The 26,083-nt window shown below is 47.2% G+C and overlaps 1 protein-coding gene across 7 annotated transcripts in view; it reads left to right on the top strand.

Annotated features, from left to right (window-relative positions):
* The window catches only part of Pacs2 (phosphofurin acidic cluster sorting protein 2), a 67,118-nt gene that overhangs the window by 15,868 nt on the left and 25,167 nt on the right, over positions 1–26,083 (top strand). For 4 of the 7 annotated variants that reach the window (XM_075948395.1, XM_075948392.1, XM_075948388.1 and 1 more), the window contains exons 2-7: positions 17,496–17,583; positions 19,014–19,103; positions 21,400–21,525; positions 23,533–23,695; positions 24,442–24,515; positions 24,845–24,925. In XM_075948395.1, the coding sequence (XP_075804510.1) occupies positions 17,496–17,583; positions 19,014–19,103; positions 21,400–21,525; positions 23,533–23,695; positions 24,442–24,515; positions 24,845–24,925 (622 nt within the window). Of the gene's footprint in view, positions 1–17,495; positions 17,584–18,496; positions 18,591–19,013; positions 19,104–21,399; positions 21,526–23,532; positions 23,696–24,441; positions 24,516–24,844; positions 24,926–26,083 lie in introns of those variants that run through there. The other 3 variants (XM_075948389.1, XM_075948393.1, XM_075948394.1) reach the window with 2 other exon arrangements.

The following is a 26,083-nucleotide window of genomic DNA, read 5'->3' as shown; positions in this document are numbered from 1 at the left end:
TAATTGTATGTATGTACTATAGTATGTGTGAGGTCAGAGGACAACTTGAAAGAGTTGGTTGTGTCTACCGTATCATCCCTGGAGATGGAACTCAAGCAGCAGGCTTGGTGGTCTTTACTCACTGAACCATTTCACAGGCCTTGGACTAGCTTTTAACTGACATGTATAGCCTATATGTATGGTCACTGATATACTTGCATTTATTTTTTGTTATTTTATACTTTGTTTTTCCTTGATAGTTTTTTCTCATTTTCTCCTGAAAAATAATTGAATGTTTACCAAAATCGATTTACTGTTTTAAAAAATTAGGTTTCTAGGAACCGGAGAGGTGGCTCAGTGGTTAAGAGTACTTACAGAGGACTCACGCTCAGTTCCCAGCACCCACATGGCACCTCAAAACCATCTGTAACTCCATTCGCAGGAGATCTGACATCCTCTTCTGGACATGAAGTACAGGGCATGCATGTGGTACACATACATATATGCAGGCAGAACAATCAGACATGAAATAAAATAAATAAATCTTAAGAGATAAAAAGAAATTGGGTTTCTAAGTCACTTATCTTTTTTAAATTCCATTAAAATATGAAGCTTAGCTCTTAAGGACCAGCACCTCTTCCTGTTCTCTAAGAGAGTGAACCCTGACAGGCAGATTCCTTGTGTTGGCTCAGCTGCCTTCATGTCTCCTCAGCAGGTCTTTGTGCTGCGGCCACTGCACAGAACAGTTCCCTGACTTTGCTCGCTGGTGCCTCCCACTCCTGCCTGCTGGAGTGACTTTATTTTTCCTGGAGCATATCCTTTAGTCTTGTGAGTGGAGGCTGTGTGTCTGTTTCCCTCTTGTACTTGGCCTTCCGACTTACCTTTTTATGGTTTTGAGACACTTGTAATAAATTTGCCCCTTGTTCCATGTGGCTAATGTATCGTCTCTGTTATTCTGAAGAGCTTTCCTTTCAGTCTGAATAGATAGGATTTATTACTGATAATAGTTTTATTCTCCTTGGGACTCTGTGGCATATGAACATGGCTTTCCTTGTTCTGGTTCAAACATTTTCCCTTTGCTGCTCAATCTCCTCCTGGATGGAGACCGCTTGGTCGCTCCCTCTGATTTCTGGGCTGCTTCGAGGCCTGCACCAGCATTGATCCCAGTCAGGCCATCTGTCTGTGAGGCTGCATATTTTACCCTCTGAGCTCTGGTGTCCAGCTGTTTGTGTGCAGTTGTTTTATCTGTCCCCATGGGCTATGCTTTATAATGCGTGGTCATTGTTCTCCACATCCTTAGCACAGGTGGCTTTGCTAGCTGACTCTGTGATGTGAGACTCTTGGCTCTATGGGCATGGCTAGTGGGAGGCCCTAATGTACCCTAATTCCAGCACATTCAGGATTTGCCTGTGTGGCCTGAGTAGAGGTTATGAGGAGGCAGCTGGGCATTGGAGCCTCCCTAAAAGGAAGCCCAGAGCTTCATTTGCTGTGAAGCTCTTACTGTATGGACCCTGCTCTGTGGCTATAACAGCTGAGGCTAGAGGTGCAGGGGGTATAGGGCCTAGCTGAACCCTGGTTGGTTGTAGGGTCTCCAGTACTTCCCTCCACGTGAGGCCTCATGGCTCAGCCTAGGACAGACACGTGGGAAGTTATGGCCCAGCATTTTTCTCCCAGGTTCCTGGAGTCTGAGCATGTTGGGTGAATTCTAGTGTGTGAGTCCTCTACTGCATAGTGACTCACTCCATCCAGCAGTTTACCCCTTTCCCAGAGGTTCAATTAGAAGCAGTTCTAATTCATAACAATGTCTGTCCCAAATGTCTTTGCTATAGAATCAGGAAGAGATCCAAGGCAATCTCATGGTTCCACTCCACCATTCCCCTTATCTTCAGGGGACGGGATGCCTGGGGTATGTGCACTGTTCTGTTGCCTTCTGGTCCAGTGCCACACCCCACACCTGTGGGCAGGGCAGCATTGCAGTTCCTTCCCTCTGTTGACCCATGACTCCTAGAAAATGACTGGAAGACACACACGCACACACACATACACACATGCACATGCACAGCTTTCCCTGTTCTTAAGGCTTAGTTTGCTTCTTGCCCCCCTACTTGTACCTTTGAGGCTTGTCTCTTACCCCCAGGGACCTTGGTGTGCACTTGTGTCATCAGATAACTGGAGATGCCCCCCCCCCGCCACTGTGTCCTCTAGAGGTGTCTTATACCCAGTAGGTGCTGGGTCTGTCTTAGGTAAGGATCCTGCCTCATTGGCAGTGTTCCCATATGGCACCGCATTGGTAGTTACAGTGTGGAACAATGCACTGTAGTCAACTGAGAGGGCTGGTCAGGCCTTGTGGAAACTATCATTGTGCCCTGCCTCTACTAGTGCCAGCCAACTGTGGAGGGATTGGTAAAACAGCCCGGGACACACCTAGGTTCTCCTTAGAGAGCTGATCATTTGAATTAGTCAGAACCTGAGAGCAGCAGTTTAAGGGACGAGGGGTTTATTTTATTCAGTTTCAGAGGTTCCAATCCTTGGTAGAGCACAGCTGTTTACCTCAGCAGGAAATAAAGAGCATGCCTTGCCTTGGCTACAGGCTATCTCCTTTTCCTTCTTTATTCCATCTGCTTCCAGCTGTGTATGGTGCCCCTGCACTCTGGGTGTGTCTTTCTGCTCTCAGCACCCTCATATTCTAGAAGGATACTAGTCTTTTAGGTGTTTTTCAAAGTCAGTCAAGTTGATAATGGAGATTATCTGTCACAAGGTTGAAGGCACAGGAAAAGTGAATCCATCGGCACCTACCCAGAGTGTGTCCCATTCTTTTTGTTTGATTTTGAGACAGGCTGTCACTTAGTTCGGTCTGGCCTGAAACTAAATATGTAGTTGAGCTTGGCCTTGAACTCCTAATAGTCCTTAGTACTGGGACCTGGCTTCACCCTCTGTCCTGTGAACCACTGTGTGAGGGACAGGACGGGAGGTAAAAGGTATTGGCATTTAAGTCTAGAGGCCTAGATGTTCCCAGGGCTGGTGGCTCCCAGACTCTCACCTTCTTAGTTGAAGTTGAGCACAGGTGGCTCTGCCTGTGTTAACTCTGCCACTGTGGCAGATATTTGACAGAAACATTTTTTCCTTGGATTTTCAAGACAGGGTTTCTCTATGTAGCTCTGGATGACCTGGAACTCACTCTGTAGATCAGGCTGGCCTTGAACTCACAAAGATCCTCTTGTTTCTACCTCCCAAGTGCTAGTATTAAAGGCGTGCACCACCAATGTCCCAAGACAGAAACATTTTTTTAATGTTTATTTATTTATTATGTATACAATATTCTGTCTTTGTATATGTCTGCAGGCCAGAAGAGGGCACCAGACCTCATTACAGATGGTTGTGAGCCACCATGTGGTTGCCGGGAATTGAACTCAGGACCTTTGGAAGAGCAGGCAATGCTCTTAACTGCTGAGCCATCTCTCCAGCCCCGACAGAAACATTTATTTTTTTATTTTTTGTTTTTCGAGACAGGGTTCCCCTGTGTAACAATCCCAGCTGTCCTAGAACTAGCTCTTGTAGACCAGGCTGGCCTCGAACTCAAAGGGATTCACCTGCCTCTGCCTCCTGAGTGCTGGGATTAAAGGCGTGCGCCACCACGGCCTGGCCGACAGAAATATTTTTAAGGAGGAAACTTGTTTTCAAGTTTCAGTTCATGATTGCTGACTTTTAAACTTGTGGGGAAGCAGAACATAAAGATAGAAAAGCATGGTAGAAGAAAATTATTTACCTCATGGTAAACAAGAAAGGGCCAGAATCAAGATAGACTCTCCAGGGTGACCGCTTTTGAAACATCAACCATGCCTCAACTTCCAGAGCCCCATCATCTTCCAATAATCTGTTCCAGGTTTGAACCTGTCAGTGGTTCACTGATTAGGTCGGTGAGCTCATGATTTAGTTGTCCCTGGAAATGCCGTCACAGACACACCAGAGCTCTGCTCTAATGGTTTCCTAGGCATCTCAGTCCAGTCAGGTCAACAGTTCCCATCAGCTCTCACACCCTCACAGCCGCATAATGCATGTGACACAGGAGACAGGAGCAGAGTAGAGAGGGTTCCCCTTCTCTCATCTGTTGGGTGCATAGCACACGTGTACCTGGGACTCCTGGGCTATAATGGGAGAAGGGGGGGCCTTTGGGGCCTTTGGGTCATAGGGCTGGAAGACCAGGCCATGCAGATCTGCGGATAGACTCTTCCCATGGCAGGTTCCAGCATGGTGATGCCAATGGCTCCTAGTGGGATGATGGAGTGCCTGGTGAGTGCAGCCCCAAGTTAAGTTCTGTGTGTGTTCCTAGACCCTCTCACAGAGCCCCTTGGAGGATTCCCTGCACTCTCAGCAGACATTACACAAATGGGTCCTCTCTGTTGACTGTGCTGTCTGCTTTTCCCTGGTCCCAGGACTGAGTGACCTCCCTCTCTACTACCCTTTTTGTTTGGGCTGGCCACTGAGGGGATGGGGAGGTGGAGATACTGTAGAGGTCCCGTGGTTGGGTATCAGACCTAGTCCCAGTCCATTGACCCTTGCCTCTATAGTAGTTGTCCTAGCCCTGAGTGCTGGCCAGTGGGGACATTGAGAAGGCACCCCAGGACTCCTCTCCTCATTACGCAGGAGCACCCATGTCCAGATAAGGGCTAGGCACTGGAGAAGACTGAGCTCAGCCAGTGAGGACTGGCAGCTGCTCTCGGCCACAGAGGTACATTTCTGGTTCAAAGAGGTTAGCAGATACTCAAAGTACAGTGAATGAACCTGGAGCCTCTCGTAGACCCTGCTCCTCCAAGACTGTGCACAGTATGCCTTCCAACAAGTCTCTCAGATGCTCACTGCAGTGAGAACTTGGCAGAGCTGCATATGTGGCCTTGACACTTGGACCTGAGCAGGAGTAGGCACCACCCTGCCTGGCCTCCAGGGTTCTGGCATGTGGTATTTCTCTGCCTGCAGGGCATGAGAGACAAATGGCCAGCCATCACCGCTGGCCCAGCTCCCACGTGGACAGGCATGTGAGAGGGGGCTGTGCCTGGAACAAAAGGTCCTTCAATTTTTCCTCCAACAAACATGGTCAGCAGGTTTGGGGCCCCCAGATTTAGTCCTTTGTGAGGCAGAGGTCGTAACCTTTTGTGTGCCATCACATGCCTGAAGGAAAAGGGTGGAAATCAGTGTTTTTAGAAGTCCAGCCAAGATGCTAGTGTGGTTTCAGAAATCCATAAAGTACATTTATGCCTTTAGTTTCCATAGTGCTATTAGGGTGGTGCATAGTGGCCAGTTGTCACCTGCTCTGGGCCAGGACATTCTCTGGTAGTGACATTGCCTGAGTATACTTCAATGGAGGAGATCCTGGTCTGTATATTCTGTTAAGTACTCACTCGTGAGAGTTCAGGCTGTAGGGAAGGGGAGGGTGACAGAGGGGCTGCTGAGTGGTAGTATGCAGGTTCTGGGTCACTGCAGTGGTGGCAGGGATGTGAAGAGCCTCCTTTGTATGGTGCCTTCTCTAGCTGCTGCCTGACGTCTTCTTCCTAGCCAGTGGGTATGCGTGTGCTTTGTGTTCACATACCTGAGCTGCTCATCTCAGGAGCTCCTGGTGTGGGTAGAACGTTTAGAGTCACAGCAACAGGTGTGACATCTACAAACCACCTGCACTACCCAGCTCCTGAGGTGATGGCCCTACTTGCCTTGCCCTTCGTTTCTCTATTTGGTTTGTTCTTTTTCTAAGGTCTTCGTTTTCTATGCTGACCTTTCAACTGTCACCTAAAGCAGTGTTCCCTTACTTAACCTGGGGTGACCACATATCTGAAAGACTTGGTATTTTACTGTATGAGGATCAGCCCAGGTGTTTGCTCCCTGCGCCATGTAGACTGAGAGCATCTCTGGAGCCTGCCCATGCCATTCTGCCACACTGCTTGCCTCATCTTCAAGGGTCATGGGCCAGGCCCTCATTTATTCTGTATTCAGCCCTCACAGATGATCGAGAAATGGATGAGCCTTCTATATCTGCTCACCCCTTCTAGCATATTCTTGGGAATGTCTCTGACAGATACCAGGTCTCTCCCCAAGGCCTCTGTCCATTGTCTTCTGTTACTGATACTGGACAGTAGAGCCCCAGGGAGAGTAGGGAATCTGACTGCAGTGATGTGGAGCCCCAGGTCAGAACCCTCTCTGGTACAGACTGGGCAGAGGGCAGGGGAGGGCCAATGGGCTTCCAAAAGATGTGGAGGAGGGGGCTGGAGAGATGGCTCAGTGGTTAAGAGCATTGCCTGCTCTTCCAAAGGTCATGAGTTCAATTCCCAGCAACCACATGGTGGCTCACAACCATCTGTAAAGAGGTCTGGTGCCCTCTTCTGGCCTGCAGACATATACACAGACAGAATATTGTATACATAATAAATAAATAAATATTTAAAAAAAAAGATGTGGAGGCAAGGGCAACAAGGACCTGGGGTGGTCCCTGGTGGTCAGGACACTGTTTAGGCCTGTGGAACCTTTTCTTTTAGAGTGGCCAATGAGGTGTGCGTGTATATGCATGTGTATGTCCTCTGCTCCCTTTCTGCCCCGAGTTACCTTGTGAATGGTAGTGTGGTGAGTGGAGGCTATGTGTCCTTACACTGAAGGTGGGTGAAAGTGGGCTGTTGGGCAAGAGCCTCACTATCTCTGTGGCTGTAGTGTCCTGTGTATGGAAGACAGCTATAGACCAATCCTCTTCACAAGAGGCTTTCTTTTTTTTTTTAAAAAAAATAGTTTTTACTTTCATTTATATGCATTTGTGTGCATCTGTGTAAGCGAATGCCACGTGTGCACACAGGTGCTCATGGAGGCTAGAAGAGAGCATCAGATCCTCTGGAGCAGGCGTTCCAGGCGGGTGTGAACATCTTGATATGGGCACTTGAAGTGGGTAACCAAAATCAGGCACAGTAGAACAGCTCATGCTCCCCCTTTCTATTCTATTTTGGCTGGGGGGACAGAATTTCTCTGTATAACAGCCCTGGTTGTAGTGGAACTTGCTTTGTAGACCAAGCTAGCCTTGAACTCACAGAGATCTTCCTGCTTGTGCCTCCCTAGTGCTGGGATTAAAGATGTGCACCACTACCCTGTGCAGCTCATGTTCTTAACCACTGAGCTGTTTCTCCAGCCCCACAGAGATATTCATTGATGTTACATTCAAGCCCTGTGTACGTACTGTTGGAGGGATTGTAAACAGCAGGCAGCTGCTGTGGAAGATGTATGCACATGGCTCAGAATTAAGCCTATAATTACTCTGTGATCTAGCAGTTCCATTTCTTAAAAAAATTAAAGCATAACCATGACATTCACAGCAGCTAAGAGTCTTGCGTGCCACAGACAGATGCCAGATAAACAAATGTGATCTATCTATACTATTCATAGAGCATTCTGACACATAGTTGGATGAACCTGAAGAATTGATGAGCTCCAGATGCAGTAACTCAAAATAAAAGGTGAGGGGGGTTGGAGAAATGGCTTAGTAGTTTAGAGTATTGACTGCGGGGGCTGGAGAGATGGCTCAGAGGTTAAGAGCACTGACTGCCCTTCCAGAGGTCCTGAGTTCAATTCCCAACAACCACATGGTGGCTCACAACCATCTGTAATGAGGTCTGATCCCCTCTTCTGGCCTGCAGGCATACATGCAGGTGGAACACTGTATACATAATAAATAAATAAATAAAAATCTTTTTTAAAAAAATGAAGCGGAAGACAGTCAAAGATAGCTGGTGTTGATCTATGGCCTCTCTATGTATGTGTGCACACTCATAAACATGTATACACATACACCATACACAATAAACAAAAACAACAGTACTAGCTAAATATAATGTAACATACCTTTAATCCCAACACTCGGGAGATAGAAGCAGGTCTACAGAGAGAGTTCCAGGCCAGCCAGTTGGCATATGAGACCCTGACTAAAAGCAAAAACCAAAATATCAAGCAATAGCATTGTCAGTAAGTATGAAAGTTTGATAATTTTTCAGAAAAATGTGAATTATCAGTTGAAAAATCCATAATCCAAAGTCCAAAATATTCCAGAGTCCAAAGTATTTTGAGCATCATGATGCCTCAGGTGGAAAATTCCACTCTTGACCTTATGTGGTAGGTCTCAGTAAAAATGCAGTACGCCTTATCTTCAGTGTACGTGTTATAAGATCCTGAGTGTCATCCTCAAGATGCGTGCGTGCGTGTGTGTGTGTGCACGTGCGTGTGTGCGTGCGTGTGTGTGTGTGTGTGTGTGTGTGTGTGTGCGCGCGTGCGTGTGTGTGTGCGTGCGTGTGTGTGTGTGTATAATAATCTGGAACACTGGTCATAGGTGTTTTAGTCAACTGTAGGTTGAGGAAAAGCATCTGCTGAGCTTTGAATGTGTCTTTAAGACCAAAGAAATAGGGCCAGTGAGATGGCTGAGTGGGCACGGGGACCTGCTACCAAGCCTGCTGACCTGAGCTTAATCCCTGGGACTTCAGTGATGGAAAGAGAACTGACTCCTGGAAGTTTCCTTTGACTCATCCACATGTACTTTGTGACATATGTGTTTGCCCCTATATATAAATAAAAATTTTAAATTTGGTTTTAAATTATGTGTATTTGTCTTATTCCTGTGTGGGTATGTGCATGTGAGTGCAAGTTCCTACAAAAGCCAGAAGTTATTACCGGGTCTTATGGAGCCCAAGTTATAAGCAGTTGTAAGTCACACTGTGTGGGTGCTGGGAACTCTACAAAAGCAGTATGTTCTCTTAAAGACTGAAACATCTCCCCAGCTCTTGGTGTGTGTGTGTATATCTGTATGTATGTGTGTGTCTGTATGTATCTGTATGTGTATACATGTGTGTCTGTCTGTGGAGAAACTCATATAATTTGTTTTCCAATTCCTAACAAAGTTTGTAGTCTCCCTGCAGAAAATTCCAGGCAGTGTGGCATCAGCACACCGGCAGACATCAGAAGTTGTAGTTTGAAGCCAGAAGAGAGCTATTTTCAACTGTCCATTCGCCCTCCCTCCTTCCCTCCCTCCCTGTCTCAGTGTATGCACATGTTTGTGTGGGTGCACGTGCCCTTGCATTGTGGAGACCTGAAGAAAGCATCAGCTTTTCAAGGCTAGGGTTACAGGCTTGTTTATACACGTGCTGTTTATGCATATGTATATATAACATGTTTATACACATGCTGTTTATATCCATGTGTTGCTCAGCTTGTTTATACATGTATATAACATTTTTATATACACACACTGTTATACCCATGTGCATAACATGTTTACACACATGCTATTTATAGCCACGTGTATGCCCAGCTTGTTTATACACATGCCAGGATCTGAACTCTAGTCCTTAGGATTATGCAGGACATGCTCTTAACCACCAAGCTATCTCTCCAGTTCTTATCAAAACTACTCTGGAATTATGGGACAGTGCAGTGAGACACAAAATCAGGCAACCTCATTGGTTTATGTATTTAGTTTTTTGAGACAGAGTTTCTCTGTGTATCCCTGTCTGGCCTCAAACTCAAGAGGTTTACCTGCTGACAACAAAGCAGGATGAAGCATGTCTGTAAATCCAGGTACTCAGGAGGCTGAAGTAGGAGGATTGAAAGTTCATAGCCTGCCCAGGCAACTTAGTGATATAAAATAAAAAGGGCTGAGGGCAGAGTTCAGTGGTGGACCAGTTTACTGAGCATGCCTCGGTTGGGATGCACACAGAAGAGAAAAGACTTAGGGGAGACATCTGAGGCCTGAAGCAGAGAAGCCAAGACTCAGGGTCAATAAGTGTCACTTGTCCCTACATGAAGTTTGTTCTCATAAAATTATTCATATTTCTTTTAAGTTCTGGCAAGGTAGTTCTAGAATGTATATGAAATAAATATGCTGCTTTCAAGACAAGTTGGTCTGTGTCTGCTGAGGGGCTGTCAGTGTTTTTAATGTTAGATGATCGCTATAGGTGGAGGCTTAGAACCAGTCCTCACCCTCCTAGACTTACATATCCAAGATCAGTGTGGTTGGGATCATTAGCCATCTTTTTGTATCTTCACCCGGCAGAAAGAATGGTGCTGCAGTCAGGTCCCTTACGAGCCCCCTCACAGGTCTCCACCTCCTTGACTCCTAGGTCTTTCACCTTAGGAGTGAGAGGAGACAACAGACATCCCTTACTACTCCACAGCCTCCCTAGCCAGCATTGCCTTCATGATGTGGTCAGATTAGATCAAGGTCCAGCCCAACCAACAGTGGACTGTGTCTCATGCTGTAGGTAGCATGCCTACCCAGGCCAACCTTGGTGGTATCTGGAAGCCAAAAATGAAGTGCTGAGTTAGCTATGCTTCCTTCTTTGATATGTGGCATGGCAGGTGTCTCTGTTGCAGGGATGGCCATGTGGTATTTCTTTCTTGGTTCTGACTTCCACTTCTAGGTTCAAGTTGGGTTCTGTCCTTGGGTAGGGAGGAAGTAAGCAAAGGGACCTGCCACCAAAAATGACACCCATGCATAGATTTCCCCAGAGCTGACCAGTTCATACCTTTAACTAGCTTCCCACAAGAGGGAAACCACGATCTAGCTAGCATGGGAGGCAACCCTCAGAGTAAGAATAGAGCAGATTTTTAGCATATGCACCACCTCCTCAGGACAACGGGAAAAGCTGTAATGAGCGCAGGGCTAGTGTGAGCTTTGTCTCCAAGAAAACCCCCTACTCTTTTGCAGAGAACACCTGCTAGCTCGTGTTGGTGCAGGCTGCTCTGACTCCTGCTACCTCACACTATTCCTGAAACCAAAGAAAGCTCTGTAGGATTGGGCACCATGCCGATTCTTTTTTTTTTGTTGTTTTGTTTTGTTTTGTTTTGTTTTAGTTCTTTTAGACAGGATCTCACACTGTGATCCAGTCTGACCTTGAACTTTGTTCTGGCTACTGCTGCTGCAACCACCGCCCCCACCCTGCTACCTTCCTCTCACATGTGGTTTTTGCATGTATGTTTGTGCAAATGCATGTAGAAGCCAGAGGTTATGTTGGTGTCCCCATGATCACTCTTCATCTGACATATTCAGGCACAGTGTCTTATCTGAACCCAAATCTCACCACTTTGATTACTGCAGCTATCCCATTTGTTCCAGGGATCCTCTGTCTCTGCCTCAAGAACACTGGGTGCCTGTCACTCTCACATTGTATGGGTTCTGGGGTTCCCCGAACCCTCTCCAGCATCTCTCCAGCCCCTGAGCTGCTTCTTTACTCACACACATTGAATGGATGCAGTAAAAGAGGAGATGGTAACACTCGATACTTGCAGATCACTTTCAGATGTGAACGTGTGCCACCTGTCAGGGGAACCGCATTGCCTTTAAATGCACGTCTCCTCACTGACACATCTTCTCTCAGGATTGTCTTTATTCCTAAGTGCCATGTGTTAGCATCTTGCTCCCCTGTCTGATTGAATCCTGATGCCTCTTTAGAATGGACCATAGGCCCACCAATGCCACCAGTTGTATATGTTTCAGAATGGATGGTTACAGTGCTACCTTCCTGACACTAGGCTCTGTTGTCCATCATGATGACCCAGAGGTGCCCTGTCCCTATAGTTAACCATAACAGACTTTGCAATTCTTTCTTTAAAACATATATATTATTTTTTGTTTGTTTGTTTTTTGAGACAAGGCTTCTCTGTGTAGCCTTGACTGTCATGGAACTCACTTTGTATTCACAGAGATCCTCCTGCCTCTGCTTCCTGAGTGCTCGAATTAAAGGCATGTGTCACCACTGCCCAGCTTAAAACATACCTTAAAGTTGTTTTTGTTTTCATTTTATGTTATGGTGTTTTGTTTGCATGTATGCGTGACACCCAGAGAGGCCAGAGAGGGTGTTTCTAACACCCTCTGGGGTGGAGTTACAGATGATTGTAAGCCACTTTGCAGATGCTGAGAATCAAGTCTGGGTCCTCTGGAAAGCAACAAATGCTCTTAACTGTTGACCTTTGACTGTGGTTTCTGAATATTTGTAGGAAGGACATCCGGGTTGCTGAACAGAGCCATTGTGAGTGTTCATGTGTAGATCTTGGTGTGAACAGACTCATTTTCCCTGGCTAAATTCCAAGGTCTGAGTGCTGTGTTGAGAGCTGTGTGTGGCTTCATGGAAACTTACAGACTGATTTCCAGTTGCTCTTCCTTCTGGCCGGTGCCTGATGCTGGTGTTTGTTCTCTTTGTGAGCAGCTCTGCTGTAGTCTCACCAGTGCCTAGTGATGCTGGGCGTCGTCTGGGGCTGCATCCCAGCGGAAGGTCCTGTTCCAACACTTCGCTCACTTCTTTATTTTTTGTTTATGTTTTATTTTATGTGTTACGGATGTTTTGCCTGTATGTGTGTCTGTGTACCACCTGTGTGGCTTGTGCCCACAGATACCCAAAGAGGGTATCAGAGAAGCTAGTGAAGCTATCAGTGAGCCATCTCCCCAGTCTCTCTCTCTATCTAAATAAATACATAATGTACATACATACATACATATGTGTGTGTGATTGATTTCTCACTGATTCTGGAGTATACCAGTTGTTCTGGACTACAGAACCCCTGAAATTCTTCTCTGCCTCTACAGTGCTGAGATTACGGGCATTACATTTTACATGGAGCTTGAGGATGGAACTCAGATGCCCATGTTTGCATGGCAAGCACTTTGCCAGCTGAGCCAGCTCTCCATTTCCAAAGTCTGTCTTGTAACAGTGATTTTTGCAGAAGAAAGTCTTTTTTTGTTTCAGACAGGTTCTCACTATGTAGCTTTAGCTAGCCTGAAATTCAGTATGTAGACCAGGCTGGACTCAGATTTATAGAGAGATGCTTGCCTTTGTCTCCAAAGTGCTTGTCTTAAAAGTGTGGGCCACCATTTCAGCCAGAGTCCTAAATTTTGGTGGACTCCAATTCATAATCCTTTTTCTGACCACTCACCTCTGCTTCCCCTTCTGTGGGCATCACATTGTGTGCAGGTTTGATGTTAGGGCAGGAAAACTAGACTATTTCCCTTTCTTCAGAGGTGTTCTAGATGTACTAGCTCCTTCACATGTGAGAGTTAAAATCAGCATGTTGATCTTGAGCCACACAACCCTTCTTGTGATCTCACTGAAATAGTACTAAATCGATAGACTAGTTTGGGGAAGACTGACACATAGCCCGTAGCCTGGCTCTCAGTTTCCTAATGTTGTTGATCTCTTCATCAGTATTCAAAGCTTCCTTTTAACTTTTATTTATTATTATTAATGTATTTATGTAAATAACCGGGCCAGATGCATGCATTGAGGTCGGAGGACACTTTTGTGAAGTCAGTTCTTTCCTGCTGCTTTTATGTGGGTTCCAGACATCATACTCAGTTGCCAGATTTGTGCAGCGAGTGCCTTTACCCACTGAGACATCTTGTCAGCCCAGCATTTGGAGTTTCTAGCATACAGGCCTGCATTTACTTTGGATTTAAATATTTTCTTTATTTGGAAGTAGTATAAATGAATGTTTTTGAATACTTGACTTCCAATTGTCTACTGGGAGCAAGATGTGGCTCATGGGTGCTTTTTATAGTCACCCTTCTAAACCTGTGCCCTAGGAGCTTGTCGTCACTCTTCCTACGTTCCTTAGATTTCTCCATTTACAATCCTGCTGTCTGCAGACAGTGGTGGTTTTGTTTTTTACTTTTCTGACCCTGTGTCTTCGGTCACCTTGCCTTGTATGTTGACCTGGGCAGGAGCCAGCTTCGTGAAACACAGGTGCGAGCAGTCAGGCCAGCCTCCATTCTGTTTGAAGGGGAACAGGCTCTGCTTCTGCTGTGACAGTGCAGACTGAGGGGTTCCTTCTCTTCCTGGCTTGCTGGGAGTTTTTAGGGTGAATGTCAGAATTGCCCAGTGAGCTGGAGTCTTTCCAGCCTTCTGTAAACTACCACATTCCTCCTGCACAGCCCAAGGGACTCCCCACATCTTCAGTTGTTGCCACAGCAACCTCACTTGGTGCCAGCTTTCTGTGTCAGTTGACTTCTGGCATGATAGCAAACATCCAAGGAACCAACTTAGAGGGCTCCAAGTTACAGAGATTGCTTTTAGTCTGTGGTAGAGTGGCCGTCATGATGGTAACACAGGTGTAATGAAAGCTACTCACGTGATAGCCAGCAACAAAATCAAAACAAACCCAGGAGGCTGGGTCCCGTGGTCCTTCCTCCACTGAGTCCTCCTCCTCACATGTTCTACCACCCAATAGTGGCACAGGCACCAAGCTTTTAATGCATGACTCCAGGAGGAAACTGAACCAAACCACAGTATTTTGATTGAGAGTACATGTGGGTTTTTTGTTTTGTTGTTTTTTTCTCCTTATTTAGCTTGCTGAAATAGTCCATTAAAATTGTTTTCAAATGCTGAATTGGCATTTTATTCCTAGAACAAATCTCCACTTGGGCGTGTATAATAATGAATATCTTTGTTTTGGTAGATTTATCTTGCAAATAACCTGCAGAAGAGCCTTCCATCTATGTTCATGACAAGACTGTAGTATTCTTTCCCTAGTCCCTTCCTCTCTCCTGCTCCTCACCCTGGATCTTCTTTCAACAAGGTCTTACTGTGTGGCCCAGATCACCTTATCTCAGCCTCCTGAGTGCTGGGACTGTGGGTGAGTGCCAGCGACCAAACCCAGCTTTTGTAAATTTATTTTTGGGCTGTTTTTGTCTGCTGTTGATAGAAAGGCAATGATGATCTCCTGAGTTGAGGCATTCCTTTCTCGTGTGTTTTCTAGAGATGGTATGTAGATTTCTTTGTTTCCCCCTGTCTTCCGCTTGCATTTCCTGTGTTCTGGATGGAATCCCAGGCCTCACGCATGCTCGGCAACCGCTGCTCCACGCCTCTGAATTTGCCAGTGTTTTCTTCTTCAGAGCATTTGTGTTTCATTGGCTTTGCTAACACTACCAGTTTCAGCTTGATAAGCTTGGAGGGTGGCAGCAGTAAGGGTGGTTTTGTCTGCTGTGGAGTGAACATCTGAGATCGCTAGCGCACTTTTATTCCCGATAAAGAGAATTTTCTGTCTTCTTTTTATCTTGGTTTGACTGGAGGTCTTATAAATTTTTTTCAGTCTTCACAAAGGACTAGCATCTGGTTTTTATTTTCTCTATTTTCAAGTTGTTTCTGATTTTATCTTTATTGTTTCCTTCCTAATGCTTTCTCTGTGTTCAGTTTGCTCTTCTCTCTCTCTCTCTCTCTCTCTCTCTCTCTCTCTCTCTCTCTCTCTCTCTCTGTCTGTATCTCTCCTTGTTCTTAGTTTTTTTGTGCAGCTTAGTGTACTCATTGGAAATTTTTCTTACAGCAGAAGCATTGATGCTCATACAAATTTTGACATGTTGTCTTCATTTTTATTCCATTCCTGACACTTCCTAGTTTCCTTTGAGAGACTCTGTCTCCTCAGAGCCATTTCCCAGGTAACTGTGGTGCTTTCCAGTTGCCTTGCTATCACAGTTGAAAGATGCTCGGTGGCGCGACCCTGGCGGGTGGGAGACTGCATAAGGTGGGAGATAGACATACGCCATGTGGAGAGAGCTTGGGTATAGAGTTTATTTAATGGGTAGGGGGATTATGGAGTGAAGAGATAGATGGGGGGGGAGAATGGGGGAAGCAATAGTTACCTCTTCAGAAGAAGGGCGGGGAGAGAGAGAGAGAGAGAGAGAGAGAGAGAGAGAGAGAGAGAGAGAGAGGAGGAAAGAAGGTGTGAGATCAGCCACCTCTCAACTGCGGTTTTGTTTCCCATAGTTCAGTTTTCCAAGTTCTGCTGTGGTATGAAAATGTTACATAGAAAATTCCAGAAAGAGATAGCTTGTAAGTTTTCATTTGTATAGTTTCCCAGATAGTGAGACGAAGTCCTTCAGGTTCCCAGAGTTGCATGTACAGCTTATCTGGTGACCTTGGTGGTCCATTAGGAGCTGATCTTGCTCTGTCTGGTGACCATAGGTGTTGAAATACACTCCCACCCACCTATGGCTGAGCTTCTCCTGGCTTTCCAGCATCAGACTGCCTGGGATACTTGTGTTTGCCTCCAGGTTGCAGCTCCTGATGTTGAGTCAGGGCACATCCTGTGAGGGAGACCCTTGCCTGTCCCTTCTCTTATCTGAACGTGGTACAGTGCAGACAGCCTCGTCTTAGTCACCCTGTCAGTGAAGACCAGTGGGGTCCCATCTTAAACACAGAAGAGTAGAATAGGGTCCTTGTCATAAAGCTGAGATAGAGAGAGTTCCTTCTTAAGTGGATCACTGTTTTTTTCCATGAAAGTGATTGACACTTCCTGTGACACAGATAGCTTTTTGACATCTCTTGTGGCCAGGGTAGCAAGGGCAGCTGAGGGAGCACTTTCCTCACACATAGTTTTCAGGCACCAGGACAGCACATGTTGCTTTCATGTGAGAGGAAGCCAAGCTCCAGCACTGTGCCTCTTGTCTTCTTGCTATTTCATTGTCACGTTGAGGACCTGTGGTAGCTCAAGTGTGGAAGCAGAATTTCAGACCTACCATTTGGGGCCCAACCTAGACTTCTAAGGACGTGTTTGTCTTGAATGTGAAGCAGTGCTATTAGTTTGTTTGAGACAGGATCTCTCTGTGTATCCCTGACTGGTCTGGAACTTGCTGTGTGGATCAAGCTAAACTCAAAGAGTTCCGCCTGCCTCTGCCCCCCAAGTGCTGGGATTAAAGGTGTGAGCTACCACACCTGGTATCAGTGCCATTTTAATTTAGACAGCTGCATGTTTATTGTGCTGCCCCATTGGACAAGTGTCATAGAGCAGGATTTAGGTAGAAAAGCTATCAGTATTTATAGATGGCTGTGGAGGTTTCTGAAAAGTGCCAAGGCAGGTGTGCAATTCCCACACCTTTGGGGGGCCTATTTGTCTTCAAGAGGTTGTTTCAGGGGCTCATGTATATATGTATTAGTGTGTTAGAATGTGTGCACAGGTGTGGGTGACACAGGTAACTCCAGGAAGGTGTGCACTTACTTGGGAAGGAGTCAGACATAAAGAGTTCTGCAGAAGGCTATGTGCTCACTGGTTGGCAAATGCTTGCACAGCTGCAGTGGATCCTGGGCATGTCAGCAGACTCCCCTTAGTAGGCAGCAGTTGTCTTCATGTAGGTTGGAAGCCTTAGAGCAGAATGTTGAGGTGAGTTCACGCCTTCATGGAGGTGACAGCATGGGATAGGCAGCCATCCTGGGAGGGAAAACTGTCTTCATGGAGGTGACAGCATGGGATGGGCAGCCATCCTGGGAGGGAAAACTGTCTTCCCACAGCTAAGAGCTGTCCTGTTGGTGCCAGCACCCTGGCCTTTGGAAAACTCCCTGTTCTTCAGTTTCACATGCTTGGCATTCAGATGTATTTTCTCTGACCTTTCCATCCAGCCCCTCCTGGTTTGTGACCCTCACAGAGATGCCCAAAGTAGCTGAAACAGGGCCAGACCCGCAGCTTTCTGGGCAACTGGCCAGCATAATAGGAAGCATGCTACAAGGCTGTCCTGTGTCTTGCAGGTTGTGTAGCCTGACCCTAAAGAAACTTGCAGTGCTCCGGGAGCTGGAGAAGGAGCTCCTGTCTGTGGTGATCGCTGTCAAGATGCAGGTAAGCCCTCAGCACTCACCCACAAGTGTGGCCAGCCTCACTCTCACATGGTCCCTGGACCGTTCTCAAAGACCCTACCCTACACTGAGCCACCCACCCAGAGCTTTCTTTCATGCCTCTCCCAGGGTGACAGGCTTGAACAAGAACAGGAAGAGGAGACAGGACAAGGGGCTTTCTGGACTAGAACCTACCCCAGTGTTTTGTCCACTCCTCATGAGTTCCTTGAGCAGCTTGTAACTGGATAGGCTTGGATCCCACCCTTCTTGGGGAGAGCCTCACTGGCCCTCCGGATGCATCCACATCCACTAGCCCTTTGGCTGCCTTTGCTATGTTGAAGACTGCAGGTTCCAGGTCCACTCTCAGGAGGCAGAATGTGGATTTTGATTCCTGGCTGCTCAGATGGAGCTCCTGGTGGCCCTCTACTGACATATGCAGGGCAAGTGTCAGGCAACCTCATACCAAGCAGGCCTGTATGTGCCTGGGTGAGGAGGACACCTGTGTGCTGCTGACCTGTGACCCTCCTCCAGGAGCACCTGGGTCCTGCTGAAGTAGCCCGTATCTTGTTTTTCAGGGGGTTGGTTGGTTGTTGTTTGGTTTTTCAAGACAGGGTTTCTCTGTAGCTTTGGGGCCTGTTCTAGAACTCATTCTGTAGACCAGGCTGACTTTGAACTCACAGAGATACGCCTGTCTCTGCCTCCCAAGTGCTGAGATTAAAGGCATGTGCTATCATCGCCCGGATGGAGTAGCTCATGTTTGACCCCACACATACTACCTGTGGCATTGGACACATCCTAGACCTGTTGTAACAGTTGTGCTCGGTAAGACTTTCATCTGTCATTCAGGGTCTCCTCTGTCACACAGAACCCTCTCATCCATGCAGGACTCTTTCATTTTTCCCTGAGATGTGTGCTTGGAGTTCAAGGAGGCCTGGCTTCTGTTTATGGTAAAGATGTAGGAGACCACTTCTCCCTTGAGGTGCTATGGGCTCTTGGCATCTAAGCAGGCAGGCAAGTCTCCACTCGTTTGGCTTTGTGCGCCTTTGCCCTTATGTCACCTGCGCAGTCTGAATATGTCTTAAACATCTGCTGTCCTTCCTGTCCCTGTGACAGTATGTGTTTTAAGTGGCGTACCTTGTTGGCTCACACACCCATAGCTGTGCCTTGTCCTTACAGAGGCCATCAGTGCCCTGTGCTGAGCTTTGATGACTGTTGCTTAGGAAGTAGCTGTTCTTGGTTTTCCCCTTCCATCTCCTGGGCAGAACCAGCAGTGAAATCAGGTTTTCAGGGTCCAGACAAATATTCCTACTCATACCCATACACCCCATCCCCATGCTTCGAGCCTTCTTTATGCTAGTTCAGAGTGTTGGTATGAGGATGTTCTAAGCTGGTTCACTTTAACATGCTCTAGATCAGAAGGGTGTTTCCTTCCAGGGCTCCAAACGCGTCTTGAGATCGCATGAGATTGTGCTGCCTCCCAGTGGACAGGTGGAGACAGACCTGGCGCTGACCTTCTCTCTCCAGGTGAGTCTGACACCTGCATAATGATGACCCTCGCTTGCAGTGCTTCTGATAATGAACTCTTCCTTCTTGGTGTGCAGGGTGATGGCAACTCTGTTCAGTGCCCTGGAGGCGATGGACTCAGTTCCTGGCAGAGCTCAGAGTGATAGACATACCCTGGTTAATTCCTTGGGGGTGAGGGACATGTCTCCTCATCAGTTCTCTGAGTGATGGATACACCCTTCTCAGTGTCCTGGATGTTGACCATACCCTTGTCAGAGTTACTTGTGCCCTTTCTTACTTTAATCTTCTCTTGATCAAGGTTTATTCTTTTTTCCCCTCCTCCCCCAAGACAGTGTTTCTTTGTGTAACAGCCCTGGCTGTCCTAGAACTCGCTCTGTAAACCAGGCTGGCCTCCAACTCACTGAGATTTACATGTCTTTGCCTCCCAAGTGCTAGGATTAAAGGCTTGTGCCACTATTGCCTGGCCAAGGTTTATTCTTAAACAATTAGAAAATCCAATAATACCACTTTTGGGTATATATCCAAAGGATGCTCAATCGTGCCACAAGGACATGTGCTCAACCATGTTCATAGCAGCTTTGTTTGTCATAGCCAGAACCTGGAAACAACCTAAATGCCACTCGATCGAAGAATGGATAAGAAAAATGTGGTACATTTACACAATGGAGTACTACACAGCAGAAAAAAACAAGAACAGCTTGAATTTTGCAGGAAAATGGATGGAACTAGAAAACATTATTTTGAGTGAGGTAACCCAGACACAGAAAGACAATTATCACATGTACCCACTCATAAGTGGTTTTTAAATATAAAGCAAAGAAAGCCAGCCTACAAACCACAATCCCAGAGAATTTAGACAACAATGCGGACACTAAGAGAGACTCACCTAGATATAATATAGAAAGTATAAAAAGATAAGATCTCCTGAGTAAATTGGGAGCATGGGGACCTTGAAGGAGGATTGAAGGGGGGAGGGGAGAGACAGGGAGGGGAGCAGAGAAAAATGTAGAGCTCAATAAATATCAATTAAAAAAAGGAAAAAAAATTAGAAAATCTTATTCTCTCCCCACCCCCTCTCGTAATAAACAAAATGGATAATGAGGTCTGTGTTAGCTGTTTCATAGCTGTGACAAAATACCTGGTAAGAAGTAAACTTAAGGAAGGTTTCTATTGGCTCATGGTTTCAGGTGCAGTTCATCATGGGGGGAAAGTCCAGGCTGTGCAGGAGCTTGAGGTAGCTGGTAACATTGCTCCCACAGTCAGGAATCAGGGAGCAGTGATTGCTGATATTCAGCTCGTTTCCTCCAGCCTAGAACCCGAGGAACTACCTATATTTAGAGTGGGTTTTTCCACTTCAGTTAACCTAATCTAGATAATCCCTCATAGGTGCATTGAAAGGATAGCCTAGTCTAGATACTCCTGACTGGAGCACCCTAGGTGGGACTTGTCTTCCCGGCGATTCTAGATCCTTCAAGGTCACAGTCAATATTAAGCATGACAAGGATCAAATATATTATCAAGTAGGGTTATTTTATTTTCTTGCTTAGCAAAGATTGGCAGGACTATGTAGAAACTCAGAAAACTCAGTGTCTTAAATTCAGAGTCCTTTGAGTGCCTTGTGGAGAATGTAGACTGTCAGCCCAGACCATCTGCTTCTGGGTATTGTGCACTACTGCAGAGAATCCAGTTTATTGAAATATAATTTCACCAAACACACCCGTGTCAAGTATATGGCCCCTATGGCTTCTGAGAAATGTGTATGAATGACCAGCCTACTTGGAGACCCTGCCTCCAGAATGTACACCAGGCTCTGGTTGTGAGCTCTGAGAATCCTGTGGGAACTGCTTTCACCGAGTGAAGCCCCTTCTCACAAGTGCAGGTCCTAGGCATGGTAACCTACAGCAGACGGGAATGTTGCCTGGCAGTTTAGCCAAGGGGTGCACAAGGTCAGCTGCAGAAGGCACCCAGCTACTCCCACATTTGGGAGGGTACCAGAGGCTTAGGACCATGTGGGAAGTTGTGTACTGACAGGCTGCCAGGATCTCTTCAGATGTCCCTAAACATGTAAACCCGTCCCAAATAGTTTAGCAGATAAGTTCCATTAGTGTGGAAATGGAACCCCTGACACTAAGCAGAAGGTAGCCTCACTGATACTGCAGATTCCTGAGGGTGGGCTGCTGAAGGGCTGTAAGGACCAGGACACTGCAAGGCCTTAACAGTGTCAGCAGGTGTTCCTCGGGGTGGTCTATTGTGCTATGCTGCACCAGGCCTCAAACAAGCTTACCTGTGTCTATAGTACCCCCACTTCCTGAAGAGAGAAGGCAACAAGCTCCAGATCATGCTACAGCGCAGAAAGCGATACAAGAACAGAACAATCCTCGGCTATAAAACATTGGCTGCAGGCTCTATCAACATGGCTGAGGTAGGTTTCTGGGCTGGTGTCCAGGGTTCCAGAACTCTGAACAGATTTCTTTTATGTGTCTGATAGACCATTTTCCAAGTCGTCAGAGAATCCACACGGTTGGGCTCCACTGTAATGGGAGAGCGCCTCTCTGTGAATACTTCCCAAGTCCTCAGCCCTATGCTGCACAGGCTGCACAGTGTGGCTACTCCTGTACCTGTAGCCAGGTGTACTCCACTTCCCAGAAGAGTGCTTGCACTCCTCCTGGGGCCCCCTTAGCCTTCACTCCGCCCTAGCAGCTCAGATGAGCAGTAGGAAACAGAAGGACAACAGCTGCAGATTTGCATGTCTCTTGGAGGCCCTGTATTCTGGGGAGACTGAAGAGATGACATGGGCTTCTAGGCAGATGAAGCCGCCAAACTGAACAGCTGGACTCTTATTAGCTATAGGAATGACCTGGGAGAAGGGGCAGCTCAGCATTGGCCACTCTATCCCTAGGTCATAGAGCTTTCATCTTTTGGATTTCCTTTTAGTGTCTGGGGCAAGTGTTGGTGGCCACCTGAGGTTGGCACTGTCCCCAACCTGAACTACCCACGCTGTTTGGGCTGCCAGCGTCTACTCAGCCACTTGTGCATTCAGGTTCCCCTTCCTCTTCCTCTCCTCTGGCCTAAGCACCCAATCCAGTCACTTGGAACTTCCTTATCCTCCTGGACAAAGGCTTTTCCTTCAGTTTCCTAGGCTGTGCCAAAATGACCATCCCGAAGGTAAAATTGCTGCAGTAGAGGAGGCCAGAGAGCGGGTTTTCTAGGTAAAGAGAATCCACCTTTATCTTGGCTCATGCACACTCATGCACTCTCCCCGTCCCCCATCCCGTTTCACACAAGCCTGGGTGTCCCTCAACCCATGTCCTGTGTTCCAACACTGACTGGTGCCGCAAGGGGTTAGCTTCCTAACTAGATATTAGTTTCTGAAATTGCTGTTCTCAAATCTGAGGTCACTCTTGGGGGAGGGGACAAGCACTTAGTGCATCTATAGAATCAGGTAAGAGAGGTTTTCTTCCATGTGTCTCCTATGTGCACTCGGCACATGAAGGCCCCAGTATTTGGCATGGAGCTGTTGGCCTGCCTTCCTGGTTTCTGAAATGTTGGTAAAAATAAATGTAAGTGTCCTTAAAATTTATTTTCTTCACTGATTGTCATCCTAAATCAGTTCCCAATTTTAAAGATTTGCTATATATTTTGTGTGTGTGTGTGTGTGTGTGTGTGTGTGTGTGTGTGTGTATGAGAGAGAGAGAGGGAAAGAGATGAGTATGGAGGTCAGAGGACAATTTGTGGCAATAGATTTTCTCCTTCTACCATGTGGCTACTAGAGATTGAACTCAGGTCATTGTATGGCAACAATACCTTTATCTGCTGAGACATCTTGCTGGCTCCAGGTACTAATTTTTTTAATTCTATAAAATTTTAACATTTGGGTCTGATTAGATGACCCCAAAGCAGCTTTGCACGTGCAAAGGGTCTTCAGGGACAGGTCTGCCACCTGTCCTTGCTAGGTTCCTGACTTTGTTATAGCAGTTATCCAGTTTATTCACTGGCACTCCAGTGAGTCAGGCCTGGTGGGCTTTTTATGCCATTAAAGACATGGCCCATGTTTGTATCTATTCTATCTTGGCTTCTATAAACACAACTTAGACATCTAGTTTTCCAGTGTTGGGTGACCCCCAGTCTCACATTGTACCTGCTACTGAGGTTCCCAGACATGAACATTAGATAGAGGTGAGTGGGAGCCAGGAACTATTTGAGTGACTTTCAAGGGACAGCAGGGATGCTAGAATTGGGTGGTCTAAAGATACACTCCTATGTCAGAGAAATAACAAGCCTGCCACTGACCTCCACACTCAGCCAATCTTCTTGGTCCCTGGGCTTCTTCTGGTTTCCTGTGCAGCCTCCTTCTAGGTGTGTGCTGCTCCTGAATATTGGAGCTTTCTGGGGTGGTAGCCCTCCTGATGTCTAGAACCATGCCCCCCAGGTGATGCAGCACCCTTCTGAGGGTGGCCAGGTGCTAAGCCTCTGCAGCAGCATCAAAGAGGCCTCTGTCAAGGTGGCTGAGATCTGGATCGTCTCCCTGTCCAGCCAGCCCATCGACCATGAGGATAGTGCAATGCAGGCTGGCCCCAAGGCCAAGTCCACAGGTAAGTCACTGTGCCTTCTTCCTCTGCCTTGCTCTGCTCATGCCATTTCCTGCCCACATGTGTAGGAGGGCTGTCCTAAGTGTGGTTGTCCTAGGATAGGATATGATATGTCTCTCTCTCTCTCTCTCTCTCTCTCTCTCTCTCTCTCTCTCTCTCTCTTTGTTTTGTTTTTTTCAAATCAAGGTTTCTTTGTAGCTTTGGAGCCTGTCCTGGAACTAGGTCTTGTAGACCAGGCTGGCCTCAAATTCACAGAGATCCACCTGTCTCTGCCTCCCGAGATTAAAAGTGTGTGCCACTACCGCCCAGCAGTGTCTCTTGAATTTCTCTCTAATTAGAACCTTTTGGGGAAAGTCATGTGTGCTGTTGAAGTTCAATCACAAGTTCTGTGTACCTACAATATGTAGGTGTCGTGGGGGTTTGTTGTGCAGTACCTTTGGTGCTCTGAACACCTGGGATCTGGTGTGGGGCAGATGCTCAGCAACCATCATCTCTTGCTGCCATCACAACTGGGGTCACTGTATTTGCACTGTTCTCTTGCTCCACCAACCCCATACCCATGTGTCCTGCTGTCCTTAGGCTCTTGGTGCTCAGGGCTACAGCTCTGGTGTCCCAAGTTTCCCTGGTCTACCAGGGGCTGTCTCTTTACAGCTCTCCTCTGCTCCCGGGGGACATTCTGTTGCCAACTCATTGCCATGGCATCAGGTGGAATCTAAAGGTACTCTTCCTTCTGTGTGCTCATTCTACAGATAACTACTCTGAGGAGGAGTATGAGAGCTTTTCCTCTGAACAGGAAGCCAGTGATGATGCTGTACAAGGGCAGGTAACAGTTTGAGCCTAAGGTGGGAGAGGCACCCTGACAGCTCCCCCTTCTACCTCCGTAGATAAGAGACTTGGGACTGAAGGTGACTTCCCTGTGCTAGGCCGTATGAGGTCTGTGGGTCTCAAGTGCCACATGGGATGAGAAGGGAAGGGAATTGATGTGTGGCACCTGATTGCTTCCTCCCTGGGGCTAGGAGATGTCCGTAGGCTGCCCTGCAGGGCTTCAGAGTGTTAGGAACTGACTGCCAAGTGATGGCCTCAGTCGCAGTGTCATGGGGTGGGCCTGCTGTGCAGGCGCTGTGGCCTCAGGCATTGTGCATGTCTACACAGGATCTTGATGAGGATGACTTTGATGTGGGAAAACCCAAGAAGCAGCGGCGCTCGATAGTAAGAACGACGTCCATGACCAGGGTCGGTGGAAACTAGTTTTACTAACACTGGGGAAGGGTGAGGAGGGTGGGCAATGGCTGGGAGGCTCATGGGTGACTGTGAGCAAGAGGGCAGACAGCTTCTCCCAAGGACTTTAGCCTCACATGACACATGACCCAGAAGATTCTTACAGTTCCCACTTGCCCTCAGGCCAGAATTCTGTCAGCTAGCACCTGACTGTTGTCAGTCCAAATGAACATAAGCCAGACAGGGTTGTCTTCTGGCTGCCATTCTCTCATGCCCCACGCCAACTTTACATGGCCTTGGAGCCCTGGAGATCTATTTTCCCCATCACACAGTACTCAGACTCACCATGAGTGGGATCAATTTCTTTTTGGGGGTGGGGCAGGGGCTGTCTGCCAACACAGAGACTTGGAGTTAAGCTTCTTCCATGGGAGAAAACTTGGGATAGGCTTCAGCCCATTCTCAGCCTGTACAGTGACCATCTGTGGGCCCTGGAACACCTTAGAGTTCAGAACTAGCCTGCAAGACTGGCTGAATTGGTAGCCTCTTACCAGTACTGACCAGGTACAGCACTGTCAGCCTTTAATAGATGTGAAAAGGAGATTGTGGGCAGACAGTAGCCACAGTGCAGAAGCCGCTCTGGATACAAACTGGATCTCCCCTGAATACAGGCAGCACCATCTGGAGCTCATGGGCCAGCCTGAGGGACCGTGCAGGAAGCACCCTCCCTGTTAGGGTCAGCTCTATAAGGGTGGCTGAGAGTACCTGGAGGACAATGGCTGGAGCAGAGGCACTACAGCCAACAGTGTGAGCAGCTTCACCGAACTCTTAGTGTACAGGTCCCATTGTCTCATCAATCCTGTGCTCTCCCACAGGGTGGCAGTCTCTTTCTGAATACGAGGTCAGGGCCCTTTCTGGGAGTTGGAGCTGTGGGAAGGTGTTAGAGAGCCTGAAAGACCTGCAGAAACTTCTAGAACTGCAGAGCCACCCTGTGCCCTTCCCTGGTTGCTCCTTAGTGGGTGTGGATTACCCCCTTCCCCCCATGTTTCTCAATCTGACCTCAGTTTGTGCTTTCAGACATTAAAATTGGGCTCGTGGCTGTATTTATACCCAGTTCACACTTTCATAGCTATGAGCTCTATCTCTCCTGTCCCTCATTATTGAGTCCAGAGTGCA

The sequence above is a fragment of the Microtus pennsylvanicus genome, chromosome 14, assembly GCF_037038515.1.
Source record: "Microtus pennsylvanicus isolate mMicPen1 chromosome 14, mMicPen1.hap1, whole genome shotgun sequence".
Lineage (NCBI taxonomy): Eukaryota > Metazoa > Chordata > Mammalia > Rodentia > Cricetidae > Microtus > Microtus pennsylvanicus.
Note: the sequence above shows the minus strand (reverse complement) of the source record. Positions and strands in the feature narration are given on the sequence as shown.